The sequence below is a fragment of the Triplophysa dalaica genome, chromosome 24 (assembly GCF_015846415.1).
Source record: "Triplophysa dalaica isolate WHDGS20190420 chromosome 24, ASM1584641v1, whole genome shotgun sequence".
NCBI classification, from domain to species: domain Eukaryota; kingdom Metazoa; phylum Chordata; class Actinopteri; order Cypriniformes; family Nemacheilidae; genus Triplophysa; species Triplophysa dalaica.
Window position 1 is genome coordinate 7,103,663 of NC_079565.1, and position 22,570 is coordinate 7,126,232.

A 22,570-nucleotide genomic window follows, 5' to 3' on the forward strand; every position below is an offset into this window, starting at 1 on the left:
ACATTCATTAATAGAAAACATTCCAATGCTAATATAATATTTTCATTTGTGCATTTTCCCGGCATCCGTTCCAAGAATCCGCCGATCCTGATCAGGTCAACTATTGAATAATGCTGACGTCCCCAGTCAGGCCAACTGATATCAGCTGAGGGACCACATGAGTGAGTTTAAAGAGCAGATGGGTTGCCAGGACCTATTTACTGTATGTTTTGCGGCTAAAATCGTATATATCGTCGTTGTCCTTCTGAAACCTCGTATGTCCAAATAAGCTGTTTTTCAGAATTAGAAATATCACTGAGCTTTTCAAAGTTGACAAGCAATTTATTATACTTTTTATTGGTTAGATATTTGCAAAACCCAGTGACTAACATAGTTATAATGATTTATGATCACAAAATCAAAATCACCAATTATTGAAGATACAAGGTTTCAGAAGGACAGAAGCGAAATGCTTTTTGTTGCATGTCATAAGAATTGCACTGGAATACATGCTTATTTGTATAAGAAGGTGAGTGAACGCTGCACTTATGACATCCTGGTACATTTGCATACATGCTGAAACATGCGGGCCATTGTCATGTATACCGTAGCTGTTTCAAATGTGAGATTGGTTTCAGCAGAAGGAATTTGGCTAAAATGTACTTCCTGGTTAAGCATAGTACTAAAGTTTGTCTTGCACGCTTCAGTGGGTCTTAAAACATCCCTCGACAGGTACAAATTGGATGGAGGTGTACCAGGAATTGTACCGTTGACAAGTGGCTGAAAAAATATTTGTGAGAAATTAATGGTGACTTGAAAAGGAATTACCTCTGTTTTACTTTTTAAGTCAGGAGAACCCTCTGTCATCACATCAGTTATCACAGGATCTCCCTTGATCATTTAAAACAAATGTTATTGAAGAAAATCCTTTGAAATGGAAAGAGAACTGGCAAAGGCATAATTTCATTTGGCATGACTGAAATGTCATGGCGGTCTGTTTTTTGTTTACTGGTGCATTGACGCAAATGCTGGGGGAAAACAGAAGGGCCATAGGTACTGCAGCTAAATATCCTGGTGCCTTAGAGACCACTTCAGATGTATTGACATCATTCAGTTTTTTTTCTAATGTGAAAAGATTGAAGTTGATTTTATTTCTCATTGCTGTTCATTTTGCTTGGCCATAATTGGCAAATTCTGTAAACCCCTCTAAACGTTTATGTTGTTTTAGACCATTTTAGGAGGTATCTATAGTTGTATTATTTTGTTTTTTGGACATTATTTCCATGCTCAACATTGAATTAGATAGAAGGTCTAATGTGTTTTACTGACATCTGAGATCACAAGTCAAGACTGATTCTAACATAAGTGAAAGCATTTATTATGTTTTTAAAATGTATGTGTATAATATAATTTATGCATTTATAATTTACAAATGTTTATAATAATAATGTGGTCATTTTGATAAATATTTGGACTATGATACTATTGTCTTTAATCATCACGGTTCCCAACGTAAAAAAAACAACTTAAAATAAAATATTTAAAAATAAAATGATTTATTGATAAATGGATTACAGATATGAACATTATCTGCTCATCACCTTAAAATAAAAACAAATTGATTTGTTTATTCAAAAATAAATTGATTTATTGATAAATGGATTACAGATATGAACATTATCTGGTCATCAACTTTAAAGAAAAATCAAATTGATTCGTTTTTTTCATTGACACTTCATCCTGTTTTTGATCTAAAAGTTGAAAGGAAATGAAATCCACATGTACAAAAAATGTGCTGAATATAGCATCACATGTGCATGTGATGATCCATGATTATGACCTTCTCTTATTTCATGGTTTACATTATTTATTTATTTTAAATTGGGGGGTGTTTAATTCACATGCATATGACAGTAGAGGCAGACAGGAGCATGAGGGTAAGAAACGGGGTGTGGGATCAGGACATGACCCGGCTCGGACACAAACCTGGGTCTCTTTGATATATATGTGTCAGCAGCGCTAACCACTGGTCTACAGCTTTAATAAATCATTTTAAGATAAATAAATTGAGATTAGAGCTATCATGCTGTAATATTAGAGGTAGCATAGGTGACCGGGTCGTGTCTCCCCCTTAGATTTTTCTTGGGCTCCTCCAAAAATATGCAGCAAATAATGATCTGTCAATTTAATGATGCATGCAAAAATTAAATTACATTACTGTACAACAGTTTTCAGAAACAGTATAGCATTTCAGAAATCTATATTAGACACATACTATTTGCATTACGTAAAAAATGTAAAAATACGGTAATATTGCAAAGAAGCCTAAAAAATAGATGAAATATTTTGTATTTTTCTCCTCCAGATGCTGATTTTTGCCACAGTTGACTACGGACAGATGTTCCCAACTGCTGTCCAACCTTCAGAAACCGGTGCCCTTTTTTCACTCAATACCAGTCCATTCACTCACTATGGGAAAAAGTTTATGCAAGTTAACGATTTCTCAACAAGATTCCTAGAACCGTAAATCATAAAATGGTATTCTCATCCATGCACTCATGTCAGAATGCTGCTCACCTCGAACGCTTGTCTGGAATGTACCCTCTATTAAACTTGTAGTCTCGATGTACAGGACTACAGGTGTGTTATCTGCTCCTGTGACTTGAGGGATGGCAGAAATGGAAAGTACTGAAACAGTTTGAACCTTTGAATGAAGTTTGTGCAGAAAGGCAGATTGTAACAGGAAAGATCAGCAGAGTGCGTTTGTGTTCCTTTGTGAACGGCTTTTCTCCAACTCTTGATTCCTCTTTCTTCATCTGTTCCTGTGAAGCACATTGGAAAAATACGAAATATTACATTTTTATTCATATGTGAACCTGGACAACAAAACCAGGGTTATGGGTCCATTTTTCGAAATTGAGATTTTTACATCATCTGAAAGCTGAATAATTATGCTTTCTGTAGATGTAGGAGTTGTTAAGGATAGAACAATATTTGGCGGAGAAACAGATGTTTATAACCCCAGAATCTAGGGGTGCAAAAAAATCGAAACATTGAGAACATCGCCTTTAAAGTTGGCAATCAGAGGCGCTGTAGCAGTCCATCCACTCACAAAAATAACATTTTTATATATTTAGGATAGGAAATTTACTAAATATCTTAATGGAACATTACCTTTACATAATATCTTGAACATTTTGACCCATATAATGTATTTTTGACTTTTACTAAAAATGTTCCCGTTCTACTTAAGACTGGTTTTGTGATCCAGGGTCAACTATTAGTAGCATAATGTTATTTCAAAAATTTCCTTTCGCCTAACTTATATTTCTGTAATACAACTATGATGCTTGTTCTGGCTTAATTTTTTTGATAGTTCTCTCTGTATTCTGTCATAGACAACAGCTGCAAACTGGATCTTTAAAAAATGATGAAAGAAGAAGAAAAACAGCATATGGGTTTTGGTATGACTTTTACGTTATTTAGTATTAATGGTATTAAATTATACATGCTGCCATACATCATCGTCATCATAGCACAGAATTGCTTGGTTTTACACAATTTCGTTGAAAGAAGCCTTGACTCATTGGTGGCCATGCAGATGAACATGCCCGACAGTCACATTTTTATGGTTTACCTGGTATTGTGTTATCCAAAACAAACCCGAAGAATCCACCAATGAACATGTGGGTGGTGAAGAGGATCACAATTAGCTGATCAAGCTCTATTATGCCTGCAAAACAAAACTATTCGATTCAAAATCATCAAGAACCAGTCAAACAGTGACAGATGTTCCACACAAGCGTAGTTCAATCCTGCGTATACAAACTTGAATAAAAATGACAATTATGTCTCAATAAGCTGGATGTTCTAGTTCATGGCAAATCTGACCATCCCCACAAACCACTTGTTGGTCAGAAGTTCAATGTGTCAGCTTAGATCACTAAATCCTGGAAGGTTGTCAATAAACTGCTTAAAAGGGCCTCTGATAAAGCACTCTATTAGAATTTATTGACAGCGAAGCCCCCTTGTTTTAAGCGGGCTTAACTGAACGCCTGGGTCAGAGCTTAATGCAAAGGTCACGGAATGGGTGTGCCGGCCCGAGTGCTGACAGGGTCCGCCGGGGTGTTGTAGAAAAGGTGCGACCCGCAGTGATGTGAGGAGATTAAAGCCGAGTCAAACGGAGACTTACAAAAGAGGATTGCCAGATAAGCAGCCCTAACCTTAGAAGCCCAGACAATGCTTCTCACTGCTTCGCTAAACACGGGATATGCCACATGCACTGTATGACCTGCCACATAGAAGTGTTTATGACTCTATATTAATGCCTGTGTCAGGTGCAAGAACACATTATCATCTGATACGCAGAAAAATTATTAGAAAGTGTAAAAGGGCTTTTTAGCTAATGCATCAGTGAGAAGCCAGCCTGGAGGACTAGGACTGTATTTTTCATGTCATTTTCATTCAACAAGATATAATAACCATTTTAAAACAGATCATTTCAGCAAAAAATAGGGTAATTTGTAAAAACGTGTAACCTTTAAAGAACAAAAATGCTAAGCTTTTAACAGTGTTGTCACTACACACGTACAATGACTGATGGAGAGCATGTTATTATAGTATTATAACACTATAATTACATATACAGGACTTGAATGGAGGCGTTTAAGTTCTATTAAACGAGTGAATAATTGAAACAAGTCGACTGCATTGTTTTCTTTCATCTTGACTACAGGCCCACACAGAAGAAGCGTGCGCATAACTCATTGAAACAGTTTCACAAACCTGTTAAGGCTTCTCAGGTCACCTGCCCATTGTGTGCTTTTTAAATATTGTGTAATCTGATAATGCTGTAAGCAGTTCAGCAGTAAGAGCGAAATAGTTTCAGCTCAATTTAACATGTTACAACATTTAAATCCGCATTCCACACAATTCCGTATGGGCCGGCTAATATGCATGCTCATGCAACTAATGGAATACCTCTCCACATGCACATTGTCGTGCTGATATTGTATCTGTTTTGATGTGCTGGAAAATTATACCTGTGTTGATAATCCCCGGGTTGGAATGAAACCATGTCGGAAGCACAAGGCCACTGAAGGTTGAGAAGCCAAGGATTAGGAGATTCCTGGAGGAGTTCAAGTCCACATACTGCACCACGGTATGAGTAAAACAAATAAAGAAAATAAAGAAAAAGCAATTTTTATCAATATGTGACCATGTACAACAAACCAGTCTTATGGGTCAATTTTTGGAAATTGAGATTTTTACATAAACAGAAAACATATTTATTCATCTTTCAGATTATGTATGAGTTGTTAGAGAAGGAGAATATCTGGGCTGAGATACATCCGTTTAATCTAAGAATGCAAAAAATCGAAATATTGAGAAAATTCCCTTTGAAGTTGTTAATCAGGGGCACTGAAGCAGGCCATACATTCACAAAAAAAATATATTTAAGGTAGGAAATGTACAAATATATTCATGGAACATGATCTTTACTCAATATTCTAATGATTTTTGGCATAAAAGAAAAAGTGATAATTTGCAACCAACCCAATGTATTTTTGTCATGTACAAAAAATGTTCCCATGCTACTTAAGACTGGTTTTGTTATCCAGGATCACATATGTACACTTCTGGTGAAAAGTTTCTCATTTTTTTAAACCTTTTAACTTTGGATCTGAAGGTGTATGCATAAATGTCTGAAACTAGTTCGTAGACAAAAAAAATATTTAGCAAACATACATGTTTTTCATGACAAAACTAACATGTCATGTAATATAAAATGTTTTTGAAATGGATTTCTTTGCCTGAATAATAAAGAAAGAACAGTCAATAAACTCAAGAACTCAAGAAAACCTTTCTGCAAATTCGAGTCAAAATGTGACCACACTCATTTTTTTAAAACGAGTTACAAAATAATTCCCATACTTCCATTTGTTTCATTTCATTATTTTGACGAGTTTATTATTATTCTAAAATAAACTGAGTACACTAAGTTTCCCAAAACGTTTGACCTGTACATTGTGCACACGCAGAATACATTCATTAAGTAATAACTTTGAACCTGCAGGTTTGAGATTCCCACGGCCGCTATCATGCCAAACATGACAAGGAACATTCCACCAATGACCGGGTCTGGAATGGTTATAAAGACGGCGCTGAATTTTCCAAAGAGTCCCAGTAAAATCATAAGAAGTCCAGCTGTCTGGAGCACCAATCTGCTGCCAACCTAAAACACAAGAGAGTTCAAGCATAATAAATCAAACCATAAAACATCAGTCATCTGATCTACTGCCTTGCATCCCAAACCAAACATACCAAAACAAATGCATCCATATTCAAGGAATGGGAACAGATTGGGTAGTTGTTTTTATTCACTGAATCGCAGAGTGATAATTAGAAAAGGGGAATGACAAAGAACTGCAATTTATTACGCAAACAGATTAAGTATAAGGAATGAACAACAACGCTGCAATGCCATATAAAGTATGCTCTTGCATATCACCAATAATGTGAAGATGCTGAAGGCATAACTACCCTTGTAATTCCCAAAGCTGCAATATTTTGGCTGTAGGAGGTAGTTCCATTACCGGTGCCCCACAGGGCAGCCAATATGCAGCCGATGCCTTCGACCGCAATTCCACGGTTGATAGCGTGAGTGGGTGGTGGAGGAGCACCGGAGAGACGGGCGCAAGCATAATAGTCTCCAATTGACTCCATCGTGGAGGCCAGTACACCAGCCATCATGCCCAGTACAGACGACAGACTCACCGTAGGTAAACCCCATTGACCTGAAAGAGATGAAGAATATTGAGACTGAAACACTGAGATGTTTCAGTTTGTGATGGGAAAAACAAGTATAATAATGAGATGTTATGCAAGTCAGTTTTAACATCGGCATGCTGAGAATGTAATGTTATAAAATAAGTAATGTAAGAAGATTTACGGGCTTCCTTCTTGTTTCGTTTTTTTAATGCACTTAAGGAATCAACATAAGGAAATATAAAGTTACATTTGGGCCAAATTTCCATTGTTAGCAAATAAATACTTGAAAAAACAGAATTACATAAGACTTTCTAAATATTTGGGACGTGTATGTTTCTTAATTCTATGAATGATTTCCATTTTTAGAAATGGGTGTATCAGTAACGCTACTTGTGATTATTGAAAATTTAATTTCTCACTATTAACATATTAAAGTTATTTTCTTTTATTTCAGCAAATCAATTCTTGAAAATCTATTTTGACATAGTACTATATGTTTGACTAGAAGAATGCTTGAGCAAATTGCCAACAAGTATCTAACTGTTACCATAAAAAACACCATTACAGATTCCATTAAAACAAACAATTAAAACCATTACAACTTCTGAACGGTTTCTAGAAACACAACAGAAACCATTACAGAAATTCTTATGGTTTCCATTAAAATACCATTGTGAACCATTAGCTTATTCCAATTAAACCATTAAAAAAATCATTTTTGTAGTGTGCTTTGGGCATGAGTCCAATAGGATTTAACATCCCACCAATAGAATCCATCACATACCAGTAGAACCACTACATTTTCCATTAAATACAATACAAATCCATTTGAAACCATTATAACTTCTTTAATGGTTTCTCTGGGTTTTTTCAGCAGGTTTTTTTCAGCATTGACAGTTTCCATTAAAATACCATTTCAACACAATAGCTTTTTCCATTAAAACCAATACAAAATTCCTTTTTTATTCCAATAGGATTTAACATTCCACCAATATAATCATTAGTAGACACCACTGCAGTTTCCATTAATACCAAAACAAACCCCTTTAAAACCATTACAGCTTATGTAATAGTTTATATTGTTTTTTTCAGCAGGGAGATACAATTGAGACACAATCAATAGCAATGTTTAAGCAGTACTGAAAGCAGTACAAATCCGAGCATTTCCGTGGGAGAAAATACAGAGAAAAATATTGCTTGTATCTTCAAGCTCATATTCCTTTATCCTCGTTCATTTGCCTGAAGCACAGATATGTCTCAGTGGGTTTAAGTGGGTCAAGCCCAATGACGGATTGTTCTCAGCAACATTCAGAACAAAACTGTATTAGCCGGTAATGTGAAGATTAGACTGCGATCGGAAGCCCCAGGCAGTGTGATTTATCTAAAATACAAATGGGACGTTGTGAAAACTTTAAAGCTCTTCTAAGAACACGTATTTGTTCATGACGCTGGGTGTTGAAAGCACATCTTAATACAATAAAGTCATTGAATACGTCTATATGTGGCGGACGTAAGCGTCGCGTGTGTCAATACATTAATACACCTCTGTTATCCATAATTAATCCGAGGAATATAAACTCCGTTGCCCGGTGATTGACAGCTCTTGAATCTACTTTATGAGGGTTCAATCATGAGGTATCAACAACGCCCTCAGACCACATATATCTCTCATCTCTGGATTCACAAAGAGACACATATCATTCTCAATAGCACGTCCTTCTTTACACCTTTTAAAAACAGCTGGCACATAGCGCTTGGGAGATCTATGTCGAAATAGCTGTCGTTTATGTTTATTAGGTAAGAAAATCCCCCTTCGTGTGACATGTATTATTCATAAATGTCATTAGACAGAGAGTTGACAAAATGGCTTCCAGGGAAAGCATATGTCTTGGTGTCATCCTTTGTAACCAAGTATACTAACTTTGCACAGAACGGCCAAACTCTTGTCTATGAACTTTGCACATTATGTAGCAAGTTGGGGATTCTCAATAACTCAAAATTTGAGCACTGAAATAAATCTGGACAATTTTTAATGATTTAAAGGGTCTTGTACAAGGGTAACAATAAAATATAGCACAAATAAATAATGTGTCATCAAAAGGAAAGTTTGAATAAAATTCAACCCATGTTATGGTCAGTTGGAGTAGAAAAAATGAACTGGAGTTTTCTGCGGTTTCGTTAAAAATCCCATAACAGCTGTATGGTCGGTTACCTGGATATGGCACATAAAACCAGGCAGCACTTGTAACTGCATCGAGGTTTATATCTGTCCTGGCCATGTAGCCGTACTCTTGTGGCGATGAAGGCAGGGCATTAAAATACGTCAGCAGGAAGCAAATCAGCCAGGCTCCGCACATCCCAAACAAAGCCTGTTAAAGGGGCAATATAACAGGTTGTAAACTTTTGCCATGTGTTTGCAAGCAACTTTCTTTCCTCCTTTCTCAATTTCAGTGGTTAATTCTTAAAAGGTCGGAATGGTTAGCGACATTGCAAGACATGCCAATCAATGTCAGTTGTTAATGTGAACAATGCGAGACATTTCTTTGTTGTCGGTAGCATATGTAAAGTAGGACGAGGGAAGCCCTGGGGTATTTCTAGACGTTTTGCCAACACTACAGCCCAAAACTATTATTTCCCAGTAGCCTTAATCTTCAGTTTAACCTGTTTGACCACTTTTTGGACAGGATTACTACAGACCTGGCTGTGGTTTAGAAACGGTTTCTTTGAAACCTGTATTTGGTGACAGATTGTATCTCAAGTCTTATCTCTAACTCGCTGTGAAGACTGTGGGAATTTCGTTCAGTTTTAAGACAATCTTTTATAAAATGGAGTGAATAAACTGCATCAAATTTATTGCATTTCTTTGTATTTATCAAATAGGTGGCAAATGTTAGCACTATATTCCTTAGATTCGGGATAAAAAAACAAAGATATATTGACAAACTCAGTAGAATGTGTTAATATATATATATAGTAAATGTGATGAACTTCTTTGCTTGGACACCTTTGTGAAGTATGCATGCAAACTGGCGCATAAGTATGTTAGCTTTAAGAAAATCATAGGTTTGCAAATGTGAATTAAGTTACCAAGTGTCCCAATATTTTCAGGGCCGTTGTATACAAAAGTATTTTCTGCAGATAATTCTATAGAAATATACTCACAGAAAAGAGTTTGAAAAGCGGATACTGAAACACTTTCCACTTCTTGTCCTTGTAAGCAATGAGAGGAACGTCGACTTTGCTCAAATACTGAGAGAAGAGAAAAATGAGGCAAACGGTTCTGTAGAAAGAAGACCAAAAGAGATCATTGCACATTTACAGAAGGTCTGCATTATTCAAAACCAATCTTTAAATTTCTCCATACGGGTATGAAAGGCATACATGAATTTTCTTCTTTAGTGAAATATTCCTTTAAACAATACCTTTAAAAAAATCCAAAGCTCCAAAAAGCATTTGACAAAGCATGACTTTACAACAAGGCTTTACTTATATAACTTTATAAGCAACTGCATGTTTAAGATTAAGACTAACAAGGCTCAGATTACAGGATGGATTAAAATAAGGAAGAGGATTATAATCAAGGATTATAACAAATACAACGTCTAAAGAGGAGGTTCTATGGTGGAATAAGAAATATGTGTGCTAATAAGTCACATATTCAGCGAAAACCTCTTTATTTACTCAGAAACAGGGCGGGTGTTAGACGCAAGAAGATCAAACTGATGTCAAAATGAATGTATTCTCAGAGGAACGCTAAAGGATGATTAACAAACTATGTTATTTCAGCAAAGGATTGTAGGGTTGATCCTCGCAGAAAAAACAGCGAACCGTGAAGGATGTTTTTTAAAAGGGCCATTTAAGAGACGGAGCATGTCTTGTACAAGTTCCTTCTCTTTCTGCAGGGGATTTGCAAAACAAACTTTGTGTCATGTATTGTGTCTCATTCAAATGTTATTTGCTTTAAATAGTGCTGGAGATTATTGTATGTCTTCTCTGTTACCCATAAGTCCACAGTAACTCACAGAGCTGCAATTCCCCAGTGGGCTCCTGACTTTTGCCCGGCCTGAATGAAAAGAGACAGTCCGATGAGGTTGATGGTGGGAGCAATGGCCAGGGGCCCGATGAACCTCAGAACCAGCCCCACGAGACCCGACAGGCCCAGAACAAGCTGAAGCGTTGAGGCCACAAGAATGGCCCCCTGAATCTAAGAAAGAGGAAGAATCAGTTGTGAGGAAATGCGTGAGAAGTATGGCTAAATTGGAAAAATATAAAGAGAGTTCATGAAATGGTTGGTGGTGTGTAAAGTCGATCATTTTAAATATCATGAGTCCTAATGTGAGAGATATGCCTGACACAAAACACACGAGGGATATGAGATGTGAAACTATCCACCTACCACCATATTTAAATTTAGATCTTGGTTTGGATGTATAATTTTAATATACAGGTTTCGATACACTCACCTTATATTTCACTTAAGACGACACAGTTTGGACTACTTTTATAAACGATGTTCTGTAAAGCTTCAACATTTTGTGACCTATATATATATATATATATATATATATATATATCTTGTCATTTCAAACTTCTGCAGAACACAAAAGAAGATATTTTGAAGAAAGTAACCGAACCACGGCGATACCCATTCACTTGCATAGGTTTTGTGTCCATACAATGCAAGAGAGTGGGTCCTGCTGTTGTTTGGTTACCAACATTCTTCAAAATATCTTGTTTTGTATTCTGCAGAAGAAAGAAAGTCATACAGGTTTAAAATAACTAGAGGGCGAGTGAATGATGACAGAATTTTTATTTTTGGGTGAACTATCCCTTTAAAATCCCGTGAACCGGAAGTTGCGATCGTTTTTACTTCCATATTTTGACGCATTTCCAAGGGAAATGGAATTTCTAATAAGAAGAATAGTGGGTGTGGCTTTTGTCTTTCGCTGCGATTTGATTGGATGTCTAAAAACAGCCATTGCATTTTGAAATGGAACTGGCAGCAGAGTGACAGTTGTAGGGGCGGAGTTAACTGATGCTCCGCCCAAGTCATCTAACAAATGTCATTTAAAGGCAGGATGTCCGATTTCTCATAGCCGTTGTTGATGTTCAAATCAACAACGGTGCACTGTGTACCTTACTGCTGATTGGCTACAAGGTTGTTTAAGTACTTTGACTAAACATGCGTAATTCAGAAACCAGACACCCCCCCTTTAAGATGTATGGTCATTATAGGAAGTTTATTTTCAGATTTTAATTTAAGATAATGAGGGCACACAAATTTTTAAAAGAGAATGACCCACATTGATAAACTATTTACAATAAACGCTTCAATTTTTCATGAAAAATAGGCTTTGTAATTTTTTATTTCACCGGGACTTTGAGACGTTGGCATTGTAAATGATCTATTGCTAAGTGTCTTTTTATACGAATTTTGCTGTTTTTACAGTGACCATGTTATCAATCTTACTGTAACTTAAAAGCAACATTGCTCAGACTCGATTAACACCGAAGAAAGTAACTTCAGGTCATTATTTTAGAAAAGGAAATAACACAAAATAACATGCACCCTCAGGGATATTTGCATGTGCTGTGTGCTTTGATTTACATACTGATATGCTAAAGACCATAATGCAAATGAGGTGAGAGTGTAAATGCAATTTATGGTGTCGTTCTGGGTCCTACTGCAAAGAATCGGCCTGAATTTAACCTTTAAACTACCAAGCGGTTGAATACAACACTTTTCTCAATCGTCTGAGGAATTACGACTGCCCTCAATCATTACTCAAATTCCATAGATTGGCCATTAAGATATTTGTCTTATTGTCTTCGTGACTTAAGGGTTAAACTGTTGTACATATAAATCTTTACGAGGTAAAATGATTGCTCTAATAAAACGAAAAAATGTTATATTATTTCACACGAACCGACGACTTACAATTTAATGTGGCCTCATTAGGAAACTGACCTGTAGCTAGGAATTCTGGAACAATTATTATATATTGCCCGAGACCTTTTACCTCAATGATGGGACATTTTGTGCACATTTGGGCCTCCAGAATAGTTCACCTTACAGTCCTGTTAGCAGATATTTGTATTCATAGCACAAATTCCCTATGCATCATTTTTTTGGAAAGGCACTAAAACATTCATATACTGTATAGTATTGACATCCAGTTGAGAACTATACAGACATCCTGCACAGTTTGCTTCACTGTTATTGAACATAAAATTTGGAATTAAGTATATAAAATAATGAAAATTCTGACATTTACTCACCATCTTATTATGGCTTTCTTTCTTCCGCATAAGAAGATATTGTGAAGAAAGTTGGTAACTGAACAGCACTGGACCCCATTCGCTTCTATCATACGAACACAAAACCAATACAAGTGAATGGGGTCCAGTTAACATTTTCAAAATATCTTCTTTGTGTTTTCGGAAGCTAGAAAGCCATACAGTTTGAGGGTGAATAAAAGATGACAGAATTTTATTTCTGGGTGAACTATCACTTTAAAAGGTATCGTGTCTGATTAATATTTATTTAACGCAGTTAACCCGATTTGACAGTTTGATTCCTGAAAGCCCTGCGACACACCTACACACAAATCAGTAAAAGTCTTAAACACACATTAATGTAACACCATAATGTCATTAATGATACATTGTAACATATTTCACTGAGCTTTGAAGATAATGACTAACAGCCTAACAGACTTCAGCAACATCTGGATCTCATTCATTCATCACTGTCGTCGACAGCACCCTCGCAAAAGTTGCAAACTTCAGAGGAATTGCAAACATCTCAACAGCCTTGTGACATTTGCATTCCAAATCTGTAAATTTTCTGTACAAATCCTTATGAATGCAAATCAGCCTCATAAAGTGAGTCCTCAATGAAACACATTCATAACATGTCTGTCTGACACATGACTCACAACAGCCTCGCTGAACATGTTCAAACTCTTGCTTAAGACAAACATTGCTTGTTTTGGCAGTACATTGGATCAGGTCGACCGTTGAATGACATTTTCTACCGTACCTCACGGATACGTGCTTTCCACACCTCGTCGCTGTCTGCGGGGACAGAGACGGTGGCGTTGTTGTTTGGGGCGGCACTCGCATCCGGGCATCTCCACTTGGGCAGCGCGAGGATGGCCAGGGTCGGGGTGATGAAAGTGAATGTTCCCCCTTGCAGAATTGGCAATCTGAACAGGCAGAAAGGCTGTTTGGCTTTTTCCTAGCTTCTATTATATATTACGCTGACTAAATCATAAAAACGGTTGGCAGTGGGAATTTAAAACACTGTAATTATCATCTTATTGCATTTTGAGGATCATAAAACTATCGAAGGCCTCAAAGTAAACATCAATAAAAATGTCCATCTTACAGACTGGTTTGTGTTTGTTAACTGGTGGCTTACCACGGCCATACTGATCTGAGCTGTGAAACCGATCTACCAGTATGACTTAATTTTTGGCAAGAAATTGTTTCTGGATAGAGGGACAGTTCACTCAAAAATGAAAATTCTGTCATGAATTACTCATCCTTAAGTTGTTTCAAACCTGTATAAATTTCTTTGTTTGGTTGAACACAAAGAAAGATTTTTGGAAGAATGTTAGCAATTGAGATTTCGGGGGCACCACTGACTTCCCTAGGGGGTGAATTATTCATTTAAACTGCTATAGAATTAGTCTTTTGTTAAATTCACTCTGTTAGGAAGACCTAAAGTCTAGTGTACAAGCTTAACAAATGTGTTCCTTGTAAAACATAACAGCCTACGGGTTTGGAACCCCACACGGGTGAGTAAATCATGACAGACGTTTTAATTTTGGGTGACTATCCCTTTAAGACACCTGGTAAGAACATTAGTACACCAGCTGGGGACCAGTGACCAGTGACCAGTGACCAGTACATGATACAAGAGCTATGTGGGACCTTTCAACACCATTTCCTAAAAACTAATTTCAAATGAGCTCTTCATCTGTCTTCATAACAACTAAACAATTTGAGACATGAGGGAACCTTCTTAGGAATGTATTAAGGAACATTCATCTAATTACCTGGTCCCGAGGGTGGTCTGAAGCAAGGTGCACAGACCAGAGACGAAGAAGATGGTGGATATGAGCTGACTTTTAGCAGCATTGTTCTCCTTGATGCACAATGGCTCGGCTAGGATGAGAGGAATGGCCAAGATGCCTCCGAATGCCAGGATGTAATGCTGTGTGAGGCAAGACATAGGAATGAAGAGCAAATACAGATGACACCGGGTATAAGTTCATTCCAAACACCCCCCAGTTATTAGGGCGAGACATTACAGAAGACAGATGATCGCAAAAAATGTAGCAAATCTTAAACTGTGGGCTGACTGAGCCGGGGAGATGTGCACGAAATGGAAGACAGATGTTGGCCTATCTGTGCTGAATTGATAGCCCCTTTTTACTCTCAGCAGGATGCTTCATAAATTTGTCGAGCTAGAAAGCGAATATTTGACTGAGGGCTCTGCCGGTTTGACAGAAGATTATAATGCGGATATAGGGGTGCCGCCCAAAATTTATGCGGCAGAAGATAGGGCATATATTTGTAGCTTCGCTGTTTTGAGAAGTGCAAATTACGTTGCACTCAAATTCTCTGTTTTACAAATTTTTCTGTTTTTGGAATGGAAATGAGAATGACACAAAAGTAGGGATAGTTTGCCTAAATTTTTTAATTCTGTAATCCTTAACTTACCCGCATTTCGTTCAAACCTGTATTACTTTCTTCTGTGCAACAAAAAATAAGATATTATCAGAAATCACTCAAAGTGGTTTTGTGTTCATAAAATGGATATCAATTGGGGTCATTGTTGTTTTATTATTAACATTTTCAAAATATCTTCTTTTGTGTTCTGCAGAAGAAGGAAAGTCAAGGTTTGAAAAGATATGAGGATAAATAAATGATGAAAGAATTTAAATTTTTGGGTGAACAATCCTTTTAAATGTTTTTTTTTTTTATAGTTTTCAGTGTTTTCCACATTATTTGCTTCATATATTGGATTATTTTGATGTTTCGCCTTGTTGAAAGTCGTACTTTATGTTTCTGCTTTATTAATCTTGAAGCACACACTGACAGCACATGCTTTTGTTTTGCAAACATATTCAGAAAACGTTCATCCTATATGTCCATTTCTTGCATCGTCTCCTTTTTTCAATGTTGTACCATTTGTTTTGGTTGTCCTGACCCTTTGTTTAGCAGATGAATTTATCAAGTGCACACACATCTTTATCCGGTTATGTTATTCATCAGAATAAATGGCGAGCCGACCCATCAGCAGGCTCCTGTTATTTTTCATCCAGCCACACACAATGCAGACCGGTTACTTGGGCGCTGTGTCGAATTGTACTTCATAACCCTAAAGGGACAGGAATTATTGTAAAAACACTGGTTATGAAAGCTGAAAGGAGTCTCACAGGGAGTCGACGTGTGTTGACATGAAATACCATTTTTTCCTCCCCTCCATGTTGCTGGAGATAACAGCGAGAGAATCGGAGGAGCAGGGCGTCTCTTTACTCCTCCTCGCACCTCTTCTTACCTCAAATGTCAAGGTGAGTCCTTTGCGTACCCTCCTTTCTCTCCACTCCTGGTTCCCTTTGACCTCCATCTTTCGTACGGACAAACACTTGGACTCACGTACTGCACACCTCCACCATCAAATCCGAATTTGGAATAACGCAGAGCGGTCGCAAAGCATTATGTGAATTTTTGTAGCAACCGGAAGTTGCTCATTAGCTTGAAGATTTATGTTGTAACATAAAAAAACTGAGACCAGATGTCAAGGAGTCAATGAATGTGGACTGGCTGAGTATTTCAACAATGTGCAGGTCACGCTGCCTCTAATATAAACTAAACGGATTTGCGAGGCCTCAGACGTGAGAGCAAAAGTAATGTGGTGTAGCGTCCGCGGGCATTAAGGGGTTCGTATCTTAGGTGATCATGCTCTGATCGTGCCTTAAACAGCAAATATGTGGCCCGCCCACCTAGCTTATTACACTCCCGCTTTCCCTTCACCTGCTGCGAGGAGGACTCAACCCTTAAACTGTCAATTCAACCCTTAAAAAAGCCACTGTGTCAATAGTTCAATTCAGGAGAGATGGGTCTGCTTAAGAGATGCATAAATATCCTGTAAATCATTTCACGTGTGGTGGGGGTTAAGCTGTTTGTAAAGCTGCATGAAAGACTGTGAATGTCTCACCTGGAAACCTAGAAGAATGCAGAGGTACCAGGGAGGGCGATCGTTGATGGAGTAGATAAGATTGTTTTCCAGCTTTTGGTCCAGACACTCTTCCGAACCGTCCTTAGAGGGTTGAGGCTTGACTGTTTTTACAGGGCTGTGGCTGCTGTCTGAAATCTGCAGGAAGTGGAGATTATTCAAGCATAGATATTTGGAAGAATGCTTGCATACGAAACAGTTCTCGGGCAATAAAATGACAATGGTAGTCCAAAGTGCCCCAGAACTGTTTGCTTTGCTACATTCTTCAAAATATCTTCTTTCGTGTTCAACAGAACAAAGAAATTCATTTTTTTTAATCCTACCATGATGGTCAATGGTGGCCAAGAAGTGATATTCTCCTTAATATCGTTCTCTGTGTTTGCAGAACAAAGACATGTATGCAGATTGGTAACTTGAGGGTGAGTAAATGATGACAGAATTTTCATATTTGGGTGAAGTGTTCCTTTCATATTTCTATAAACCGCATAGACCCAACAATATGCAAAATTAGGAACATAATACATGCTGAATAGAAAAGCCACCAAACCTCTTCCTGGATCATCATGATTCCCCATTGAAAGCTTTATTTTCCTCTTATCTCGCTCATTGAGTAATGCATGAATCAGCCCATAATAGAGCTTTTAAACAGTGTTAGCTGTGTGGGTGATCTATGAAGAAAAACCAGGACAGAGTGTCTCATTGGGGCTATATGATACGCCAAACAGGTGACTTGTTTTAATGGGTCACGGTTAAGCGTATAAGTATGAATGACTATAAAGTGACTGCGCCTCTTCAGAAGCTATATGGCCTTGAGTCACAATTAACTCATACTGCCTCATAGACACGAGGGGATTAAGATTCATCCGTGCGTGGAGGGAAGAAGTCCATAAGGGCATATGACAATGATGGTGTATTGAAGGGATAGTTTCTCTCAAAAATGAAAACTCTATCTCTCTTGTCATTTCAAATCTGTGCGACTTTCTTTCTTCTGCAGAACACAAAATATATCGGAATAAATGTTGGCAACCGAACAACAAAGGTACCCATTCACTTCTATTGCTATGACACAAAACCAATGCAATGGGTACCGCCTTTGTCCGGTTACCAGCGTTCTTCAAAATATCTTCCTTCGTGTTCTGCAGAAAAATAACACATACAGCTTTGAAATGACAAGAGGGTAAACAATGACGTCATTTTCAATTTTGGCGGAACTAACCCTTTCAGACACAAAAACCATGCACATAAACAGACACACACAAAAATATCATAACCAGAAGAGACTTGCACTCTTAAGTACCCAGATTATGTCATGTCCACGTTTATGATTTATGATCATGACATGTTTATGTCCAAACATGCTATATCATGTCAAACATATCACCTGTGTACCCATGATAACAGTTTTTGGAGGCAAACCATCAGATTTTTTTTATGTAGCAGCATGTTTAATAAAAAGTCATTTATGAAGATAAATCCACACATTTTATCCCTTAATATTCAACCACGTTCCTTTTCAGACAATCAATGATAGAACTTATCTATACAATGATAGAAATACATGCAACTACACAATGTGGTAGATATACTGCCACCTACCGGCTCATATCGGCACTGTGGGTAATCGCAAGGTGGCGTTGATGTTGTGCAGTCTGCTTTCCCAATAAGATTATCGTCTTGTTTGTGTGTGTGTGGTTTTTAAATCCAATCATCTTTTCTAATTTACTATCCACAGAAAGAGCAGAGGGCAGACTGAAATAAAACACTGCTTCTGTTTCAGGCACACTGTTATTTTTGCTAGCGGTCCAGTGGTGACTTTGTAAACGTCACGCCAGCCGAGACTAGCCTATAAAATGACTGTTTGTTGATGTTTTTGTTAAAGCGTCTGCACACACTGAACCGATTAAACGTTGTGGCAACAAGTAATTATGTTGTTGCGGGATTATTTTGAAGACGTGACACTTGGCTAAACTGACACCAAACTTTAGCATAAAACAATGCGTTTCACCTCACGGACATCAAAGTACCGCGAGAGTATGGAACCCATTGCGTGTGTAAATGGTAAATAGCGCTGCGCTACTGCCCCCTAGAGGAGACAGCGGTTATTTGTTCTCACACCAGGCCGTCTGGTACAGCCGACTCATGGGGTGACCCATCTGTGTAAAGTTGGTATGGACTCAAGAACAATATTATTATTGATTTATGATTTAATATTATTACGATATTTGTCCGAAATAAAACCCTTGTTTGTAAATCAGCTCACATATGTTATGTAGGCCTATCGGGGCCGTGTACAGTTATTGCAAAGCAGTCAGAAAAGAAGTTCAGGACACAAGTCAATTATCTAACAGCATCGTTACAATCTTTACAATGTAGAAAATTACCTAATATCAATACCACGATGCAAAAATACATTATATGATTTATATACGATCCACGTTATTGTTTGAGTCCAAGGAGTCAGTTTCAAAGTGTTCATGAATGTGGGTTTAGTATGAGGGAACGTTGAATATTTTATCCACATCACAGCTTTCAGATATTACAAATATAGTGAGATTTTATGCATCTGTGATTTCAAAACATAAAATATGTCCCCGGACTCTCAATAAGAAGCATCTATAAAGCATAAAATTAGGATGCTACAAAGTCATTTTTACTTTAGCATGAAAACCATTTGATCTCCATTTATGTATTTTTGCGTTTGTAATAAACAGACGGGATATAATTCCCATAATAACCATTAAATCCAATACATTTTCTTTTGTGTTTTGGGCAGGGTTCTGTTTTTTTTTAGACATGGAAATAGCTCTGGTATGAAGGAGATTTATTGCCCGGATGAGCAGAATATTATACAGCGTTACCAGGAACAACGGTGCTTATGCACAGATATTTACATTTCGTTCTTTTATCCGAAGCGACTTACAAATGAGGTAAACAATGGAAGCATTTAGTGCAACACAACATAGCATAAGTGAAATAAAACCGGTCTCAGTTAGCCTACCACAGTATACAAAGCTAAGATAGTTTTTCTGTGAGGACAGAAAAAGAAGTGGAAAAGAAATAGAAGTCTGTATTTATGGGTCAGGTGTTGACGGAAAAGATGTGTTTTTAGCCGATTCTTAATGATGGCTAGAATCTGCTGATGCAGGCACTCTTGTTCCACAACAGTGAAACAGATCCAGACGTGAAAGTGATTTATTTTGTTTTTGGGATGGTACCACAAGACGTGGTCCATTGTCAAGCGCAGGGATCTGGCGGGTACACAGGTCTGTACCACTACAAGTGATAGTTCTGTAGGCCAAGAGCAGAGCTTTGAATTTGATGTGAGCCAATGTTACCATGACGAAGAGCAGTGACATGTGCTCTCTTTTGTTCATTGAAGACAACTCTACATTCTAGATCATCTGTAGAGGTCTGGTTGTACAAGTTGGAAGTCCAGCCAGTAGAGCTTTGCAATAGTCCAGTCTGGACAGGACTACAGCCTGGACTAGTACAGCATCCAATGCTAGTTTATTCACTATTAACATTAATGAATGCTTATACTTTATAGCTTTACGTATGCATTCACGGAGTAAAACCACAAAGCAAAAAAATACAGTGTAGTCCTGAAATTAAGGTTTATACAATGCTGTCTCTCATTATTAATTAATATTGTTGTCTAACAGGAAAAATGATAAAAAAAATGAGCTTTCACAATAAGGTCTTCCCTCGTAATATGGACTGTATGGTGGTCAAGGAGACAAATATAGAGAAAGATAAAGTGAGAAAGCTGTCTGTTTAAATGAAACAACAAGTCAACAGTGCCCAACCGTTCCTCCAGAGGCCGTATGACCTTTTTTAATATGTTTTCAGTCCGTAATGAAATTAGCCTGGTCTTTTTAATTCTTTTTACCAATAGGATTTAGGTATTACCAAAACAAACAAATCTGTTTTTTATTTGATATGAATTGATATATTTTGATTTGTGTATGTTCTATATGTTGGCTCTTTACATATGTTGATAGTTTTCATATGTTTATTTACATGATGTACTTGTCACGGGTTGTTGAATAAGTCTTGAAGTCCTATTGAAATTCGGTGCACTCATGTGCATTTGAAGGAACAGATTTTGTTGTTTTCGTTTGTGCTTCGAAACCTACACTGTGTTTTAATATTTCATGAGGGGGTAACAAGAGCAAATCTTAACAAAAACACAAAATATGACTGTAACAAGCATACATACACGGCCTCTGAACACAAGATGCCGTGATACTCTAGCTTCTCTGAGTTCTCATTCGGCTTAATTTCATAATGGTTTCATAATGGTTATGATGACTTGAAAATGACGATTCATTTTTGTAACCGTCACAACAATAGTTGCATTCATTCACATAAGACCAGAATTCCAGCTTGACTTCTTATTGGCCACTATAGGTAACCAAGTTGAATAAGATTCTGGATAATTCCAAAAGTCTCAACAACTAACAAAACAAACTCTATAAAGACCTTTTCATACAAGCATGTGATAAAAAGAAACAACCAGAAATTGTTAAAATACATTTTTTCCCCTTATAGGGTTTAGCTCTGTTTATTTAGACGATTATTGGCACTTACTTCCAATGTCGGGTCTGTTGCTCCTTGATTTGTCAACACGATATCGATCTTTTGGTCCTGCTGAACGAGATGCATTGCTGACCTGCGGATCACAGAGATGAGGCAGACGGCCACACAACTCCGCACTTCTGAGAAGTTTACGACTGAGAGCGACTGGCCTTTGGAGCAGGTTGGCCAGGCTGGTCGTCAAGGAAACCAGAGCCGAAAGTTACATCCGCCCAGAACGTAGCATTTGTGTCATCGCAGTTTGACTGAGATTTGGTTTTACAGTCATGTGCCTCCCTGAGGACTTACGATAGGGCCAGAGGACCCCACGAGGGCTTCAAGTGTTTGTGTTGATTTCAAGCATGTTAAACCAAGCCTGACACGGTGGACCAGGGGGGTGTGCTGTGTCAAGCAGAAAAGTACATCAGTACAAAAGATCTCCAAAAGCCACGGGAACTAGAGAAAGCAGTACTTCTCACTCTTTTATAACTGTAATTCAAATCATACCTGTGGCAGTGTTATTTATTTATTAGATTTTATATATTATTTGTGATATTATTATTATTACTGTGCTGTGTTTTACCTTTCTGTTTTTCCTATTTGCTCCTGGAAATCTGCTTTGGAACAATGCACATTGTGAAAAGCGCTATATAAATAAATAGAATTGACTAAATGTGTATTTTAGCTTTATTATGTATATGAATTCATTACAGTTTATTTCAAAATTGTTATTTTGCTAAATCATCATTACATGAAGTGTAGTTTTCCATTATGTCAGCACGATTATGTGCTTCAAATGCTGGTTCCCTGTCATGTCTGTTACCGTTGTAATTGATTTCAGTGTGTAAGATCCCTCGGGGCTGCTTCCATTATAGAGTCTTGACATTTTGGCTTTGCGTTTTCTGTTGATATATGTGAAAGGTTCAATTGATCTCCCTGTGACCCGTGTTATCGCACTACTTAATCAACCAAACCAATCCCATCCCAATGAAATAC

The 22,570-nt window shown here is 37.5% G+C and overlaps 1 protein-coding gene across 2 annotated transcripts; it reads right to left on the reverse strand.

The window, feature by feature from the left end:
- Positions 1 to 1,612: 1,612 nt before the first annotated feature.
- si:dkey-106n21.1 (solute carrier family 23 member 1) lies at positions 1,613 to 21,820 on the reverse strand. Of its 2 annotated transcripts, XM_056739925.1 has the most exons (13): positions 21,590 to 21,820; positions 16,982 to 17,137; positions 14,814 to 14,971; positions 13,793 to 13,958; positions 10,773 to 10,954; positions 9,913 to 10,030; positions 8,963 to 9,119; positions 6,523 to 6,776; positions 6,050 to 6,214; positions 5,022 to 5,130; positions 3,617 to 3,712; positions 2,557 to 2,801; positions 1,613 to 2,448 (listed from the first exon to the last, which is right to left on the reverse strand). In XM_056739925.1, exons 1-12 carry the CDS (start codon positions 21,662 to 21,664, stop codon positions 2,614 to 2,616), a joined length of 1,824 nt encoding a protein of 607 aa, XP_056595903.1. In that variant the 5' UTR covers positions 21,665 to 21,820; the 3' UTR covers positions 1,613 to 2,448; positions 2,557 to 2,613. The 2 variants fall into 2 exon arrangements, with proteins under 2 accessions (XP_056595903.1, XP_056595904.1); XM_056739926.1 differs by lacking the exon at positions 1,613 to 2,448 and having other exon boundaries at positions 2,667 to 2,801; positions 3,617 to 3,725.
- Between the last annotated feature and the right edge of the window lie 750 nt (positions 21,821 to 22,570).